The sequence below is a fragment of the Oryza sativa genome, chromosome 2, assembly GCF_034140825.1.
Source record: "Oryza sativa Japonica Group chromosome 2, ASM3414082v1".
In the NCBI taxonomy this organism is placed as follows: domain Eukaryota; kingdom Viridiplantae; phylum Streptophyta; class Magnoliopsida; order Poales; family Poaceae; genus Oryza; species Oryza sativa.
The window spans coordinates 164,401-176,892 of NC_089036.1; the positions used below are offsets into that span (position 1 = coordinate 164,401).

The window sequence follows — 12,492 nt, forward strand, 5'->3', positions numbered from 1 at the left end:
TATACACACGTATAAAAAGTTTGTGTGTACGTATAAGAAACGAAAAAATATATATATATATAAACTTTGTATACATGTTTACCAAGTTTGTGTACACACGTATAAAACCCCCAAAAATACACTTATACAAACTTTGTATATGTGCATACAAAGTTTGTATACGTATGTGTATGCAAAGTTTGTATTTGTTCATATATAAAGTTTGCATATATATATATATATGTATATATATATATTATAAAACGAAAGATAATACGTAAAGAAAAAACAGAAAATAAGAAAAAGGAAATCGTAAGATACGGAAAGAAAAAAAAAAAAGGAAACCGTGAACTACGGAAAGAAAACAAACTACGTACGGAACGAAAAACAGAAAAAAAAAAGAGAAGAAAACCGTTCCAAAAAAAAAAAAATCACGCGGTGATGCTTTGGCAGCTTTGCTCGTTTCGGAAGTAAAGCAGGCCGGACGGTTTCAATCAAGAAAGAAAAAGAAAAAGAAAAAGAAAAAAGAAGAAGAAAAGCTTCCTTCTAGATGCTTCTTTGGAGTGAGGTGGGGCCTACATGTCAGGATGATCGCCTCGCCACGGCCACGCCGGTTTATTATAATAAAAGCATGTTCATCAGTTTATTACTCCATTGATTGAGCAGCCGGCGGCGGCGATCTTTGCTTAAACCCTAATCTCAGACGCTGCCTTTGAGAGAGGAGAGGGGGGAGATCTTCTTCTTCGCTTACGGCGGGTGCAGGTATCCCATCCAATCCATCTTCCCCTCACCTCTCTCCCTCTCTCTCTTATACAGGTTAGATTGGACGACATTCCATCAAGAATGTTAGTTAAAACAATGTCAATGATGGATGGATCGAATAAGAGGAATATAGATTAGCTGCGATTGACCGCGATGGATCAATCAAATTCAATCCATCGATTTTTTCCCCTCGAGTATTTTGGTGGTCATCTTCATTCGATCTGGCGTTCAAGGCCAAGTTTTGCACTTTTCATCTTGTCTCACAGATTTGATCGCTCAACTTCTCTTCTAAAACATCCTCCTTTACCTACCTACTTCCTCATCTCCCTGATTTTCCCTGCTTCCTCTTTTTGCCGCTATTCCCCTCCCCTCTCCTCTCCTCTCCTTGCAGAACTTGTTTTTTTTTTTTAAAAAAAATCATCTCCCTTTTATTTTCTTGTAGACAAGCAGTGTAGAGCCCTGGTGCTACTCTGTTAGAGCCAATCTTACAGATCATGGATGGATGCGAATGCTATTGACCAGTCTCGGTCAAACTCAAATTAATCACTACATATATATATGCCACAACACTTGAAACAAATTACTTCAACTTTTCAACCATCTATTTTTCCCTATATATGCCTGTACTAGTATGACTGCTTTTCCTTGCAAAGTAATTGTAACCTGTTCTAGCAACTAGAAACTTCTTTTCTGTCTGCTTAGTTTGCCAAAGGTCTCTTTCAAGCATTTTTTTTTTTAAATCAGAGTTTCTTCTTCCTCTGTTTTCTCCCTTCTTGTGTTCACTCATGCTGATGTAGTCTGGCAACTTCTCTGCAACAGACAATATGGCCTCAGCATTCGGGAGCACCTCAGCATGTGGCATCAAGATCACTCCTACCGCTTTTGCCACCAAGAAACATCTTTGCCTGGTTCCACCCCCAGTCGTTTCACTTCCCCGGAAAAATAGGCCTCAGAGGAAGTGTAATTTCAGAGTAAATGCTGCCAAAGAGTTATATTTCAACAAGGATGGGTTGGCTATCAAGAAGCTGCAAGTGAGTTGTACATTCTAATAATTTCTACTAGCATGATGCTATCATCTATAACATCAACTTCTGAGTTGTGACTTCTATTTTCTATGACAGAATGGAGTCAATAAGCTTGCTGATCTCGTTGGAGTCACCCTTGGTCCAAAAGGACGGAATGTTGTCCTTGAGAGCAAGTATGGATCACCTAAAATTGTCAATGATGGTGTTACCGTTGCAAAGGAGGTATGCCACGTATAGTAAACTGTTCGTGTTCTTATGATGCAATCCTATCATTGCTTAAATTCAGAGTTTTCTGAAAAATGACTGAACATTTGGCATAAACTGTTTGTTTTCTTATGATGCAATCCTATCATAGCTTAAATTCAGAGTTTTCTGAAAAATGAGTGAACATTTGGCATGCACCAGGTTGAGCTGGAGGACCCTGTTGAAAATATTGGAGCCAAATTAGTCCGGCAAGCTGCAGCCAAGACAAATGATTTGGCTGGTGATGGGACAACGACTTCTGTTGTCCTTGCTCAAGGGATGATCACAGAGGGTGTTAAGGTACACCAATATAAAAGCCTTGTATCTTAATTTTACAGCATAAATATTTTACTTGGTTCTGGGAACAATCGTGGATCTGTTTACTTTCCCAGGTTGTGGCTGCTGGTGCTAATCCAGTACAGATTACCCGTGGTATAGAGAAAACGGCCAAAGCACTTGTGAGTGAACTCCAAAAAATGTCCAAGGAGGTAAGTTATGGACTTCTGTTTAAGATCTTATTCTTTTCTGCAACAAATCACTATACTCCGCTAGTCATGTAATGCAGCCAAAATAGGGTGTGCCATACATGAGATACTTCTATAGTCCTATATACAATATACAACTCTATGAAAAAGTTAACGTGGTTCTCACTTGCCCATTTGTAAATTTGTAAATCAACTGGATTTGTATATACGTAGCTAAGTCTAATGATTTTGATATGAGTGGTGTATAGTGTGCCATGTTTCACGTTTCTTTTTCAGTAATACTAAACATGAGTGCTGGGAATCTTCTGTGCTGATATTTAAGTAACACCCATTTGAATTCAGGAGCATTGGCTGCCAGTTTGAATCGTACTCATCCGCTACAGCACTATTTTTGCTTGAAATTTGAATCTATCATATTGCATGCAACTTTGCAGGTTGAAGACAGCGAACTTGCTGATGTTGCTGCGGTAAGTGCTGGAAATAACTACGAAATTGGCAACATGATAGCTGAAGCTATGAACAAGGTTGGACGACAGGGGGTGGTCACACTTGAAGAAGGAAAGAGTGCTGAAAATAATCTCTATGTTGTTGAGGGAATGCAATTTGATCGCGGCTATATTTCTCCCTACTTTGTAACTGACAGTGAAAAAATGTCAGTGGAGTATGAGAATTGCAAGGTTTGATGCATTCTAGAATTCGGTGTACTTAAACTGTGCATTAACCAGATACTCATTTGTGGGCTCTATGCATTTGATGCTAATGTTGATTCTATCACCCAGTTGCTCCTTGTGGACAAGAAAATCAACAATGCCAGAGATCTTATAACAATTCTGGAGGATGCTATTAGGGGTGGGTACCCAATCCTAATAGTTACGGAGGATATTGAGCAGGAAGCTCTTGCAACTCTTGTGGTCAACAGGCTTAGGGGTGCATTGAAGATTGCTGCTATTAAAGCTCCTGGTTTTGGAGAACGCAAGAGTCAATACCTTGATGATATTGCTACTCTTACTGGAGGTGATATTCAGCTTTTGACATAAGTTGTCTACACTCTAAGCCACACGTGCGCTTATATATCGTTCTTCTTTCAGGTACTGTCATCAGGGAAGAAGTTGGCTTGTCCCTAGACAAAGCTGATAGAGATGTTCTAGGAACGGCCGCCAAGGTTGTAGTTACCAAGGATTCAACAACAATAGTTGGGGATGGTACTACCCAGGACGAAGTAAACAAAAGGGTGACACAAATCAAGAACCAGATTGAGGTCTGTATTATTTAAAATTAAAAATTCTATGTGTTCCTGTACTTCTCGTCAAACCACTCCTGTATTCATTTTCTCCTGACCCTGCTCTTTTTTGGGGGTTTCTTTGCTTACATGAATTTACAGGGCAGATCTTTTGGATTCACATGTCTCAGTATTTTTTTGTGGATTTTTATACAAGTTATTTTTTCTTCAGGTTGCTGAACAGGAATATGAGAAAGAAAAACTGAATGAGAGAATAGCTAAGCTCTCTGGTGGTGTTGCTGTCATCCAGGTGATCTCGATGTTCTGCAATTGAACCAATGCACTTGTTAATGTACTACTAGGCTGCATTTGCAGAAGATAATTGTTGTGAAATGACGCTACTTGTTATGTAGGTAGGAGCACAGACAGAAACTGAGCTTAAGGAAAAGAAACTGAGGGTTGAAGATGCACTGAATGCAACCAAGGTGAATACTTCTCTTTGTTAATATAATTTAATTTTGGGATTGCATTCAGAGAGCCTTCTGATGCACATAGAGTATATGGGTTTGTTGTTTGTTACTTAATAGTTTGCTCTGTGGCAGGCGGCTGTTGAGGAAGGTATTGTTGTTGGAGGTGGCTGTACGCTTTTGCGGCTTGCATCAAAAGTTGATGCCATTATAGAAACACTTGAGAATGATGAACAGAAGGTAGGAAAACAAATGAAATAATCTTTGGTTATTGTTTCATTTCATCCTAGGTTCAAGGCATTTGTTTTCTATTGTCAATAATTAAAATTTCTTTTTGGCTTCAAGGTTGGGGCTGAAATCGTAAGGAAGTCCTTGAGTTACCCACTTAAATTAATAGCAAAAAATGCTGGTGTTAACGGCAGTGTTGTTACTGAGAAGGTTTGTACTCTGACATTTGTTCTTAAGTACGATGAATATGCAATTCTGCAGCTCGTGTGTAACGAATTTTTGAACATGTATGATTTCAGGTCCTTGCCAATGATAACTTCAGGTATGGTTACAATGCCGCTACAGGAAAATATGAGGATTTGATGGCTGCTGGTATTATTGATCCCACCAAGGTAATTTTCTGCCGAATCAATGCGCTTTCTTATTCGTAGTCACATCAGAAGTAATTCTTTCATTATTAGAATATATATTGAAATGCACGTGTGCCTTTGTGTTGTGCTGTAAAATTAATATAACCGATTTACCATGTTGAACCGATAGAAGTGATCAGCTGCATGAAGATGAACCTCTGGGATATGGATTTTCTTTCCTTGCAATCAAACAAGGATGTTTTCCACCCTATTTTTTATATTAGTATTTTGAGTCCATAAAGCTAACGTTGTGTGAAACAGGTGGTGAGATGTTGCTTGGAGCATGCTGCGTCGGTGGCGAAAACATTCATCACATCAGATGCTGTTGTGGTGGACATCAAGGAGCCTGAGAAAGCAGCTGCTGCTGGGAACCCAATGGGTGGATCAGGTACACGGACCTGCTCATCATGATCAAACAGTAGTATATATTGTATGCTTGAACAGAGTTTGCTAATTGTTTTTTGTTCAGGTTTTGGATTTTAGTTTAGAAGAAGAGGAGTACCCTTTTTGGCAGTTGGCAACCATTTTTACACTGGAGGCAGGCAGAATTTCACAGTTGCATCTGAGACGTTTTTTCTTTTCCTGTGTGTAATTGTTGCGTACGTCAATGTGGCAGATGAGAGGAGTAGTAGGTTATGAATGGCCAGCATTATGACAGTTTATTGTTGCTCGACCTTACAGAAGAGCTGAAACAGTGCAACATAATGTTTTTAAGGTTGAGAATTATGCAAGCTGAAGTAGTTGGTAATAACCGGGAGAGGATTGTGTTGTCGTTGGAGTAGATGATGATTTTACTAGCTAGTTAGATCGAGTTACAAACATATAATTAATTAATTAAGGGGGCATTGGCAGATTACAATAATAAATAAATTATTTACATGATAATCGAGTTAGCAGTGATCGTGTTTATATAGGGCCTAAGGAGGAGTATATATATGTATTTAGCAAGAAGTGGGTTGTTAGTTACAGGCAGGGCAGCAGGAGGGTGGGGGGATTGAATTATTATTATTATTAGGCGGCGGTGTTGTTGGCGCGGAGGTCCTCGAAGCTCCAGTCACGGCGGACGCCGCCGCTGCGACGGAGACGAGGAGGAGGGCCGCCGCCTTTACATTCCATCAGCTGCGACGCCGACGCCTCCTCCACCGTCGATTTGCACTTGCGCACCTGCTTCTGCTGCTGCAGCATCGGCTGCTTCTTCTTCTTTTCGTCGTCGTCGTCGTGGTTGCTGTTGCTGGACGACGACGTGGGCGTCATGGGCGCCGGTGGTGGTGGATCGAGCAGCAGCAATGCGGATTGGGGCGTCCTGACCGGGGCGTAGCGCGGCTGCGCGAGGAGTCCGTCAGCGGTGACACCTCGTTTCAGGGCGGTGCAGCAGGTGGCCGTCTGCGGCTGACGCCGCCCATCGTACTCGTCTTCTTCCACGCCACCTCGTTGCCGTTGCCTGGTCACCAGGTTGCACGTCAGGTACGACGAAAGGCTCATCTCGATCTCTATAGCTCCTCACTTGATCATCTACTATCACAATCTCTCTCTCTCTTTTTCCATAGAATTTTATAGCTCGCTCACCGTCCTAATTTTGAGCGGCCGCCCGGCTAATTTTTGGATGGATGGATGGATTCACCCAAATTAGCTAATTAACTGATTAACTGATGACCAACGGCATGCATGCGTCAAAACACTAATAATATTCGCCCAGCTAATTTGAGCATCCGCATGTAGTCCACTAGATACACATCTTGTTCTTTCTTTTTATCACAAGTAACCACATGTTTTTTATACTCTCATGTACAATTGAGAAAATCATTCTGTTCAAAATTGTATTGTGATTCATGTGTTTGTTTTTTTTTGAAAGGAGGGCAAAAGCTTTGCCTCGTATATTGATAGAGATGGGGAAAATACAGGACGATAGAATTATGTACATGGCTAGTCTAAAAAAGAACTAAGCCCGCAAAAGGTGATGATTAAGTGATATCTCTCAAGATTCCGAACTCTTGAAGCTTAGAGGCTCCTACTTTAACTCATGCCTGACCTTCCTCTTTTATCTTGGTGAGGATGGATGCCGGTGGCGATGCAGTGTTTCAAAAAATTTATTCATTTCGCTCACACCATATTTCCTAGGATACCAAGATCACCAGAGTACGCAGGGGAATGCGGAGGTTGTTAGCGAGAATTGTGATTCATGTGTGACATTTGCGGCGGAAATTATGATGAATTTGTTGTGACTTAGTTTCATCTTTGCATTTGTTGTGCAAAACTAGGATGTTCAAGGTATTTTACACTTAGGCTGTGTTTGATACTTGGGGTTGGGAACCCAACTCCACCGTACGGAAAACAGAGCAGTCCATTAGCGCGCGATTAATTAAGTAGTAGCTATTTTTTTTTGAAAAATGGATTAATTTGATTTTTTAAAACAATTTTCATATAGAAACTTTTTATAAAAATATACTATTTAGCAGTTTAAAAAGCATGCACACGGAAAATGAAGGAGATGGGTTGGGAACCTTTAGGAACGAACGTAGCCTTAGTCATACACGTGGCGGGCAGGGCGCGACATGGGGCGCCCGATTTTACTCCCCACGTGGGCGCCCGATTCTAGGCATCATTTGCATTTATGTATGCATGTGCAGGCTTGCTGCAAAGATATTAGTTCTGCATATATCATCATGCAGTAAGTATGCATTGATTAATGGATCATCGATCGTACACACTACACAGACATGCATGCATGATAGTACTAGCTAGTGATATTTGGATATCGAATTAATTGGTAGTAGTAGCTGGTAGCAATATGGCTAGAGCAAGGAGATGATGGCGAGGGAGATGACGCCGTGCTGGAAGAGGGGCTTGGTCCTGGCCTTGATGGCCGGCGGCGTGGCCATGCCCTGCCCCTTGAACTCGTCCTCGCAGGTCACCGGCGCGTCGGTGGTGGCGCTCATCGCCGTCTTGGCGTCGCCGTACCTCCACGACTCGATCGCCGCCACGGCGTTGCCGAGGTTGTAGGCGGCGTCGCGGAACACCTCCAGGCACGAGTCGAGGCAGGACCTCGGCGGCGACCCCGGCGGCGCCCTGTCGCGGAGCACCCTGGCCTCGGAGGCGATGGTGGCCAGGGCGGAGCGGAGCGGCATGGTGGAGAAGAGGGCGAGGCCATGGAGGTCGGCGCCTGGGTACCCCGACAGGGACGACACGCACAGGGTGTAGTTCACGTTGGGGTTGCTCCTGCTGCATTGCCCGCACGTCTCCTCCACTATATCCTCGCCCGCCGCCGCCACTGCCGCCGGCGACGACGCAATGACCATTATTACAAACAAGAAGCAGACGCTGCCGCAGAGAGTGGCCATGTCGATCGACCGACCGACCTTATGGTTAGCAACGTCGACGTACTACCACTGCGTACAAGCTAGCTAGTGTATATATGCATGCTTGTGGGATTAGTTACTAATCAACGTCTTCTAGATAGTACACAGTACGAATAGTACACATGCTACACTTTTTTTTTTCGAGGGGACAGGCAGGGAGCTCCTGCGATTCACCGTAGAAGAAGAGAGTTGATCCAGTTTATAAGGGAAATCAGACCTAAAAACCTTACAACAGCACGGTTAATTAAAGGAAAACCGGCAAAACCCCCGACATCGACAAACTGAACCTAAGTACAGCCGTCCAACAAGAGATAAACTCCTAAAACGAAGCCTTCAAGAAGGTTACGCCGACAGAACGGCGACATCGTCCGATCCTAACGAATCTAGGTTTTCACCCGGAGAAAACTCTTGAAGTGGAGTTGAACGAGGGCTCCAGTAGCAACGCCTTCAAGAAGGTAAACGGCGCCCAAGGGCGTCGCCGTTGCTAGCACCGAGAGCGGAGCAAGACTTTCGCCTTGGAGCACCCATCAACCATAGCATCCACGACGGGAGCCACCAAATGTCACCTGCACACCGAGGATACCTGCGATATTCACACCACCTGCACGACGATCGGACTCCAACCACCCTGTTCCCACCCGAGGACGCGTTGGATCTGGGCAAGGAGCCAGATCCGGCCGTCTTCCTCTCCACCAATGCCGGCCGACGCCAGTGGCAGCCGCGGGGTGCCTGCGTGCTCTTGCCTCCGCCGGCTGCCGCGCCGCCGCCGGATCCGGGTGCGCCACCGCCGGATCCGCAGCCTCCACCATCGCCACCCCAACGCCGTCGCCATCCCCGCCGCCGTCACCCACAACACCACCCGGCGCAACTCACCTCGACCGCCACCGTCGCCCGTCCCCGCTGCCGTCGTCGTCCCCGCCGCCAGCCCATCCCGCCAGATCCGGCCGGAACGGCGCGGATCTGGCGGACACCGCCGTCGCCATTCCGGGCGGCTCCCCAGGCCGCCCGAGCGCGAGGAGACGAGGAGCGCCCCGCTGCCGCCGTCCTTGCGGCCGCGCGGCTTCGCCGGCGGTCGCTCGGGCGACGGCGAGGCGGAGAAGGGGGTGGGGGTGGGGGAGAGGGGCGGCCGGGTCGTCGCCTCCCGAGCCGCTCCTGGGGAGAGCGACGCCGTACACATGCTACACTTATTCTTATCAACACACATGTACACCTATTATATAAGTATCTCTGATAGATTGAACCGGTATATATATATATCCTGAGACGAAGTCATTATAAATATCTCACTGTCAATGAGCATATATATGTTACCTTGATATTGACAAAGTTATCATTGTCACATCACTGTCGATGTGGACGTCACCTATCACTGATATATCTTGATATTGCTAAAATCATCATTGACGCATCACTGATCATTATCTAAAAAATTAACGCATCACTTTTGACGCGTACATCACCTAACATTAAAAAATTATTTATCGTAAATATGAGCACATGTGTTAATTCTAAGACTATTAGTATACACTACTCAAGCCGTTCGTTCTGCGAGTGGTTAGCAGTTATGTTGCAACCGAAACCTGAACAGCTTTGCTCTGCTCTCAACTAAATAGTACTCCATCTATAGCTCTAGCTTCTTAGTTGTGATATCTTAGTTGTCCTTGTTTAGCCAAATGCATCCCCTTTAACTTTTAAAATGGAAGGATGCTTTCCTTGAATATTTATATATTGGGTCCAAAATTTTGGATTCCTCGACATGGATGTACGATAATCTCCGCTTGTGTTTGATCAATGTGATCACTTATACTCTCGCATTAGTTAATTGTAATGATGTGTACAGTACTAGTACTAGACAGCGTTTTGTCGACATTGATACAAGTTCAGTTTCTCAATTAATTGCATGGCAAATAAATATTGCATTTGGAACCGATCGAACAGACTCCTGCAGTATATCTCAAATCCAGATATTGTTTTCTTTAGAAAAAAAAAAGATAATCCAGAGATTATGACAACAGGTTATTCACTTCATTTAGTCTGACGACATGCTTGTAATCTATAAAATTTCCTTGCACTAGCTAGTAGTAGCATTGGCTCATAGAGATCGTTCGATTTCCTTTTTCTTGTTGATCTGAATTTCTTAGATCGATGAGCAATATTTTTACATTTGATCATTGAGATCGAAACCATGCACATGTGAACATATGTACCAAATCAACAGGACTGAGGAAAATAAAAAGTACACAGTAAATTAATCGTGTTATTATTCATTCGTCTTTCATCTGATGAACAATTAAATCCTACAGTACATATTCAATTCAATCAGCAATTAATAATAATAATAATAATAATTTAAGTAAAAGAAGAAGAAATTCCAGCGGATGATCGATCGATGAGAATGCAAATTAATAAGGAGTAGTAGAAATAAAATTAGGCAGAGGCAGGCAGGCGATAGATGGAAGTAAGGAAGAAATGGAGGAAGATTAGGCGGCGGCGTGGGTGAAGCCGATGGCGATGTGGGCCATCCTGCCGTACTCCCTGTCGTGGGCGGCGATGGGGATGTTGCCCTCGTCGCCCTTCCACGCGTCCTCGCAGCTCTCGGCGGCGCCCAGCGCGGCGGACAGCTGCTCCATGGCCGTCCCGTAGATGCGGACCTTGAGGTTGTCCAGGGCGTCGCGGAGGAGGTCGGCGGCGCCGCCGTACTGCTCAAGGCAGTGCTCGAACCGTGCGCGCGCGTCCGACGGCGACGAAGAATCCTCGGGCTCCAGCTCCGCGAGGTCGTCCATCTTGCAGACGGTGCTGGTGGCGTGGTCGATGGCCATACGGGTGGCGAGCATGGCGAGCCCGTGCAGGCTGCGGGCCTCGCTGCTGCTGCTGCGCGGGTCCGCCGTCAGCGACGCCACGCAGTGGTCGTAGGCCACCGCGTGGTGCGTCTCCGATGCCCCCCGGCACGCCTCCTCGATGCTCATCGGGCTAGCGCACTCCTCCGCCTCCTGCTCGCCCGCATGCGCCGCCGCCGCAATCATCAACATCAGCACGCAGCACATCATCACCACGCTTCTGCTGCTGCTGCTGCTTCTGCTCTCCATCGGATCGAATCGAATCGACATATGATCGATCGATCGATCGGTCTCCAAGCTAGCTGCTTATTCTGATGGATCGATGGCTGGCTTGGATGATCGATCGATGTTAACCTGTCGATCGGGGATTGATATGATGATAGTAGCGTGGCGTACGTCCACCGATCGAGGAATTACTGGATCAGCCGATCGATCGAAGAAGACGACGACGATGATGCAAATGGATGGATCGTGTAATTAGCTGGCTATGGTAGGCTAGATGGAATATATATATATATAAACACATTGATGCATGTATCGATCGATGGATAGATGCATGCGGCAGCTAGCGCAGAGTGCGGGCTGCCGGAGACGGTGGACCAACGGGAGTCCGGGACGGGCGCTCGCTCGTTCAATTCGCGCGATTTCTTCACGTCCATTAATTGCTTATCGACTTGAATACTTCAACTCTCTATCTGCATGCCTGCTTGCCGTTCATCCATTAATATGCATCCGTCACGTATATATGTACAGATTTACTACTCATACATGGATTTTCATCTCTCAATTGACATCTACATCTGCATATATATCATCTAAATACTTACAAAAAAACATTTTAAAATTTTGACAAGATAAATTAATTACTATAAGATATATCATCTTATCATATTAATTAATTCGACTTGTATAGGCTGTAACAAAAAGATCAAATAAAACTACAACTAAAACTAGTTAACATACCTGCATAATTATATTTATTTATTGTTTTTATTTACAATTTATAGCAGTTGAATTTGAACATGTATATTAATTTGTAGAGTAATATATTTTATGTTAATCATTTAACTATTTAGACATGCAAGAAACAAAACAATATCTCCTAAGTAATGAAAACTATCCTTCATATTAGTCAATTACGCAAGCTAGGCATGCACACTCATCCTTTCTTACTTTCCTCCTTTCTTTAATTAAAGAAGGGTTGGTCTTTAAAAATTCATCCTTGACTATGTTATTGAAAAAAATCATTTATGGATATATGTGGAACGAATACATTAATAAGGTGTATTTTTTTCGCGAACGCACAAAAAATTGCACGTCAATATATTAGAAGAAATAGAGTTTTAGTTACATAGCACAACGGAATGGACTGGCCCTTGCAAAGATACGGGGAAGAGAGGGGTTAAAAGAGAAGGAGATTAAACTAAAATTGTTGCTCCTAAACAGAGGGAGAAAAGCGAAAGAAAAACCCTATCCTCCCA

General features: G+C 44.1%; 4 protein-coding genes across 5 annotated transcripts; 1 reads left to right on the forward strand and 3 right to left on the reverse strand.

Moving 5' to 3' along the window:
* Positions 1-632: 632 nt before the first annotated feature.
* LOC4327993 (ruBisCO large subunit-binding protein subunit beta, chloroplastic) lies at positions 633-5,569 on the forward strand. Of its 2 annotated transcripts, none has more exons than XM_066307938.1 (15): positions 633-795; positions 1,561-1,772; positions 1,863-1,988; positions 2,172-2,309; positions 2,402-2,497; positions 2,929-3,171; positions 3,274-3,508; positions 3,583-3,752; positions 3,946-4,023; positions 4,127-4,198; positions 4,316-4,420; positions 4,526-4,618; positions 4,708-4,800; positions 5,080-5,206; positions 5,288-5,569. In XM_066307938.1, the coding sequence occupies exons 2-15, from the start codon at positions 1,566-1,568 to the stop codon at positions 5,299-5,301; spliced, it is 1,797 nt and encodes a 598-aa protein (XP_066164035.1). In that variant the 5' UTR covers positions 633-795; positions 1,561-1,565; the 3' UTR covers positions 5,302-5,569. The 2 variants fall into 2 exon arrangements, with proteins under 2 accessions (XP_066164035.1, XP_015626534.1); XM_015771048.3 differs by having other exon boundaries at positions 633-741.
* Positions 5,570-5,620: 51 nt separating this feature from the next.
* Positions 5,621-6,657, reverse strand: LOC4327994 (uncharacterized). Its single transcript, XM_015771051.3, has one exon. It carries the CDS (start codon positions 6,298-6,300, stop codon positions 5,830-5,832), a length of 471 nt encoding a protein of 156 aa, XP_015626537.1. The 5' UTR covers positions 6,301-6,657; the 3' UTR covers positions 5,621-5,829.
* An 804-nt stretch (positions 6,658-7,461) lies between these two features.
* LOC107278590 (putative invertase inhibitor) lies at positions 7,462-8,443 on the reverse strand. The gene has a single exon (XM_015771050.3). It carries the CDS (start codon positions 8,154-8,156, stop codon positions 7,611-7,613), a length of 546 nt encoding a protein of 181 aa, XP_015626536.1. The 5' UTR covers positions 8,157-8,443; the 3' UTR covers positions 7,462-7,610.
* Positions 8,444-10,411: 1,968 nt separating this feature from the next.
* Positions 10,412-11,606, reverse strand: LOC4327996 (putative invertase inhibitor). Its single transcript, XM_015771049.3, has one exon. The coding sequence runs from the start codon at positions 11,279-11,281 to the stop codon at positions 10,655-10,657; it is 627 nt and encodes a 208-aa protein (XP_015626535.1). The 5' UTR covers positions 11,282-11,606; the 3' UTR covers positions 10,412-10,654.
* Between the last annotated feature and the right edge of the window lie 886 nt (positions 11,607-12,492).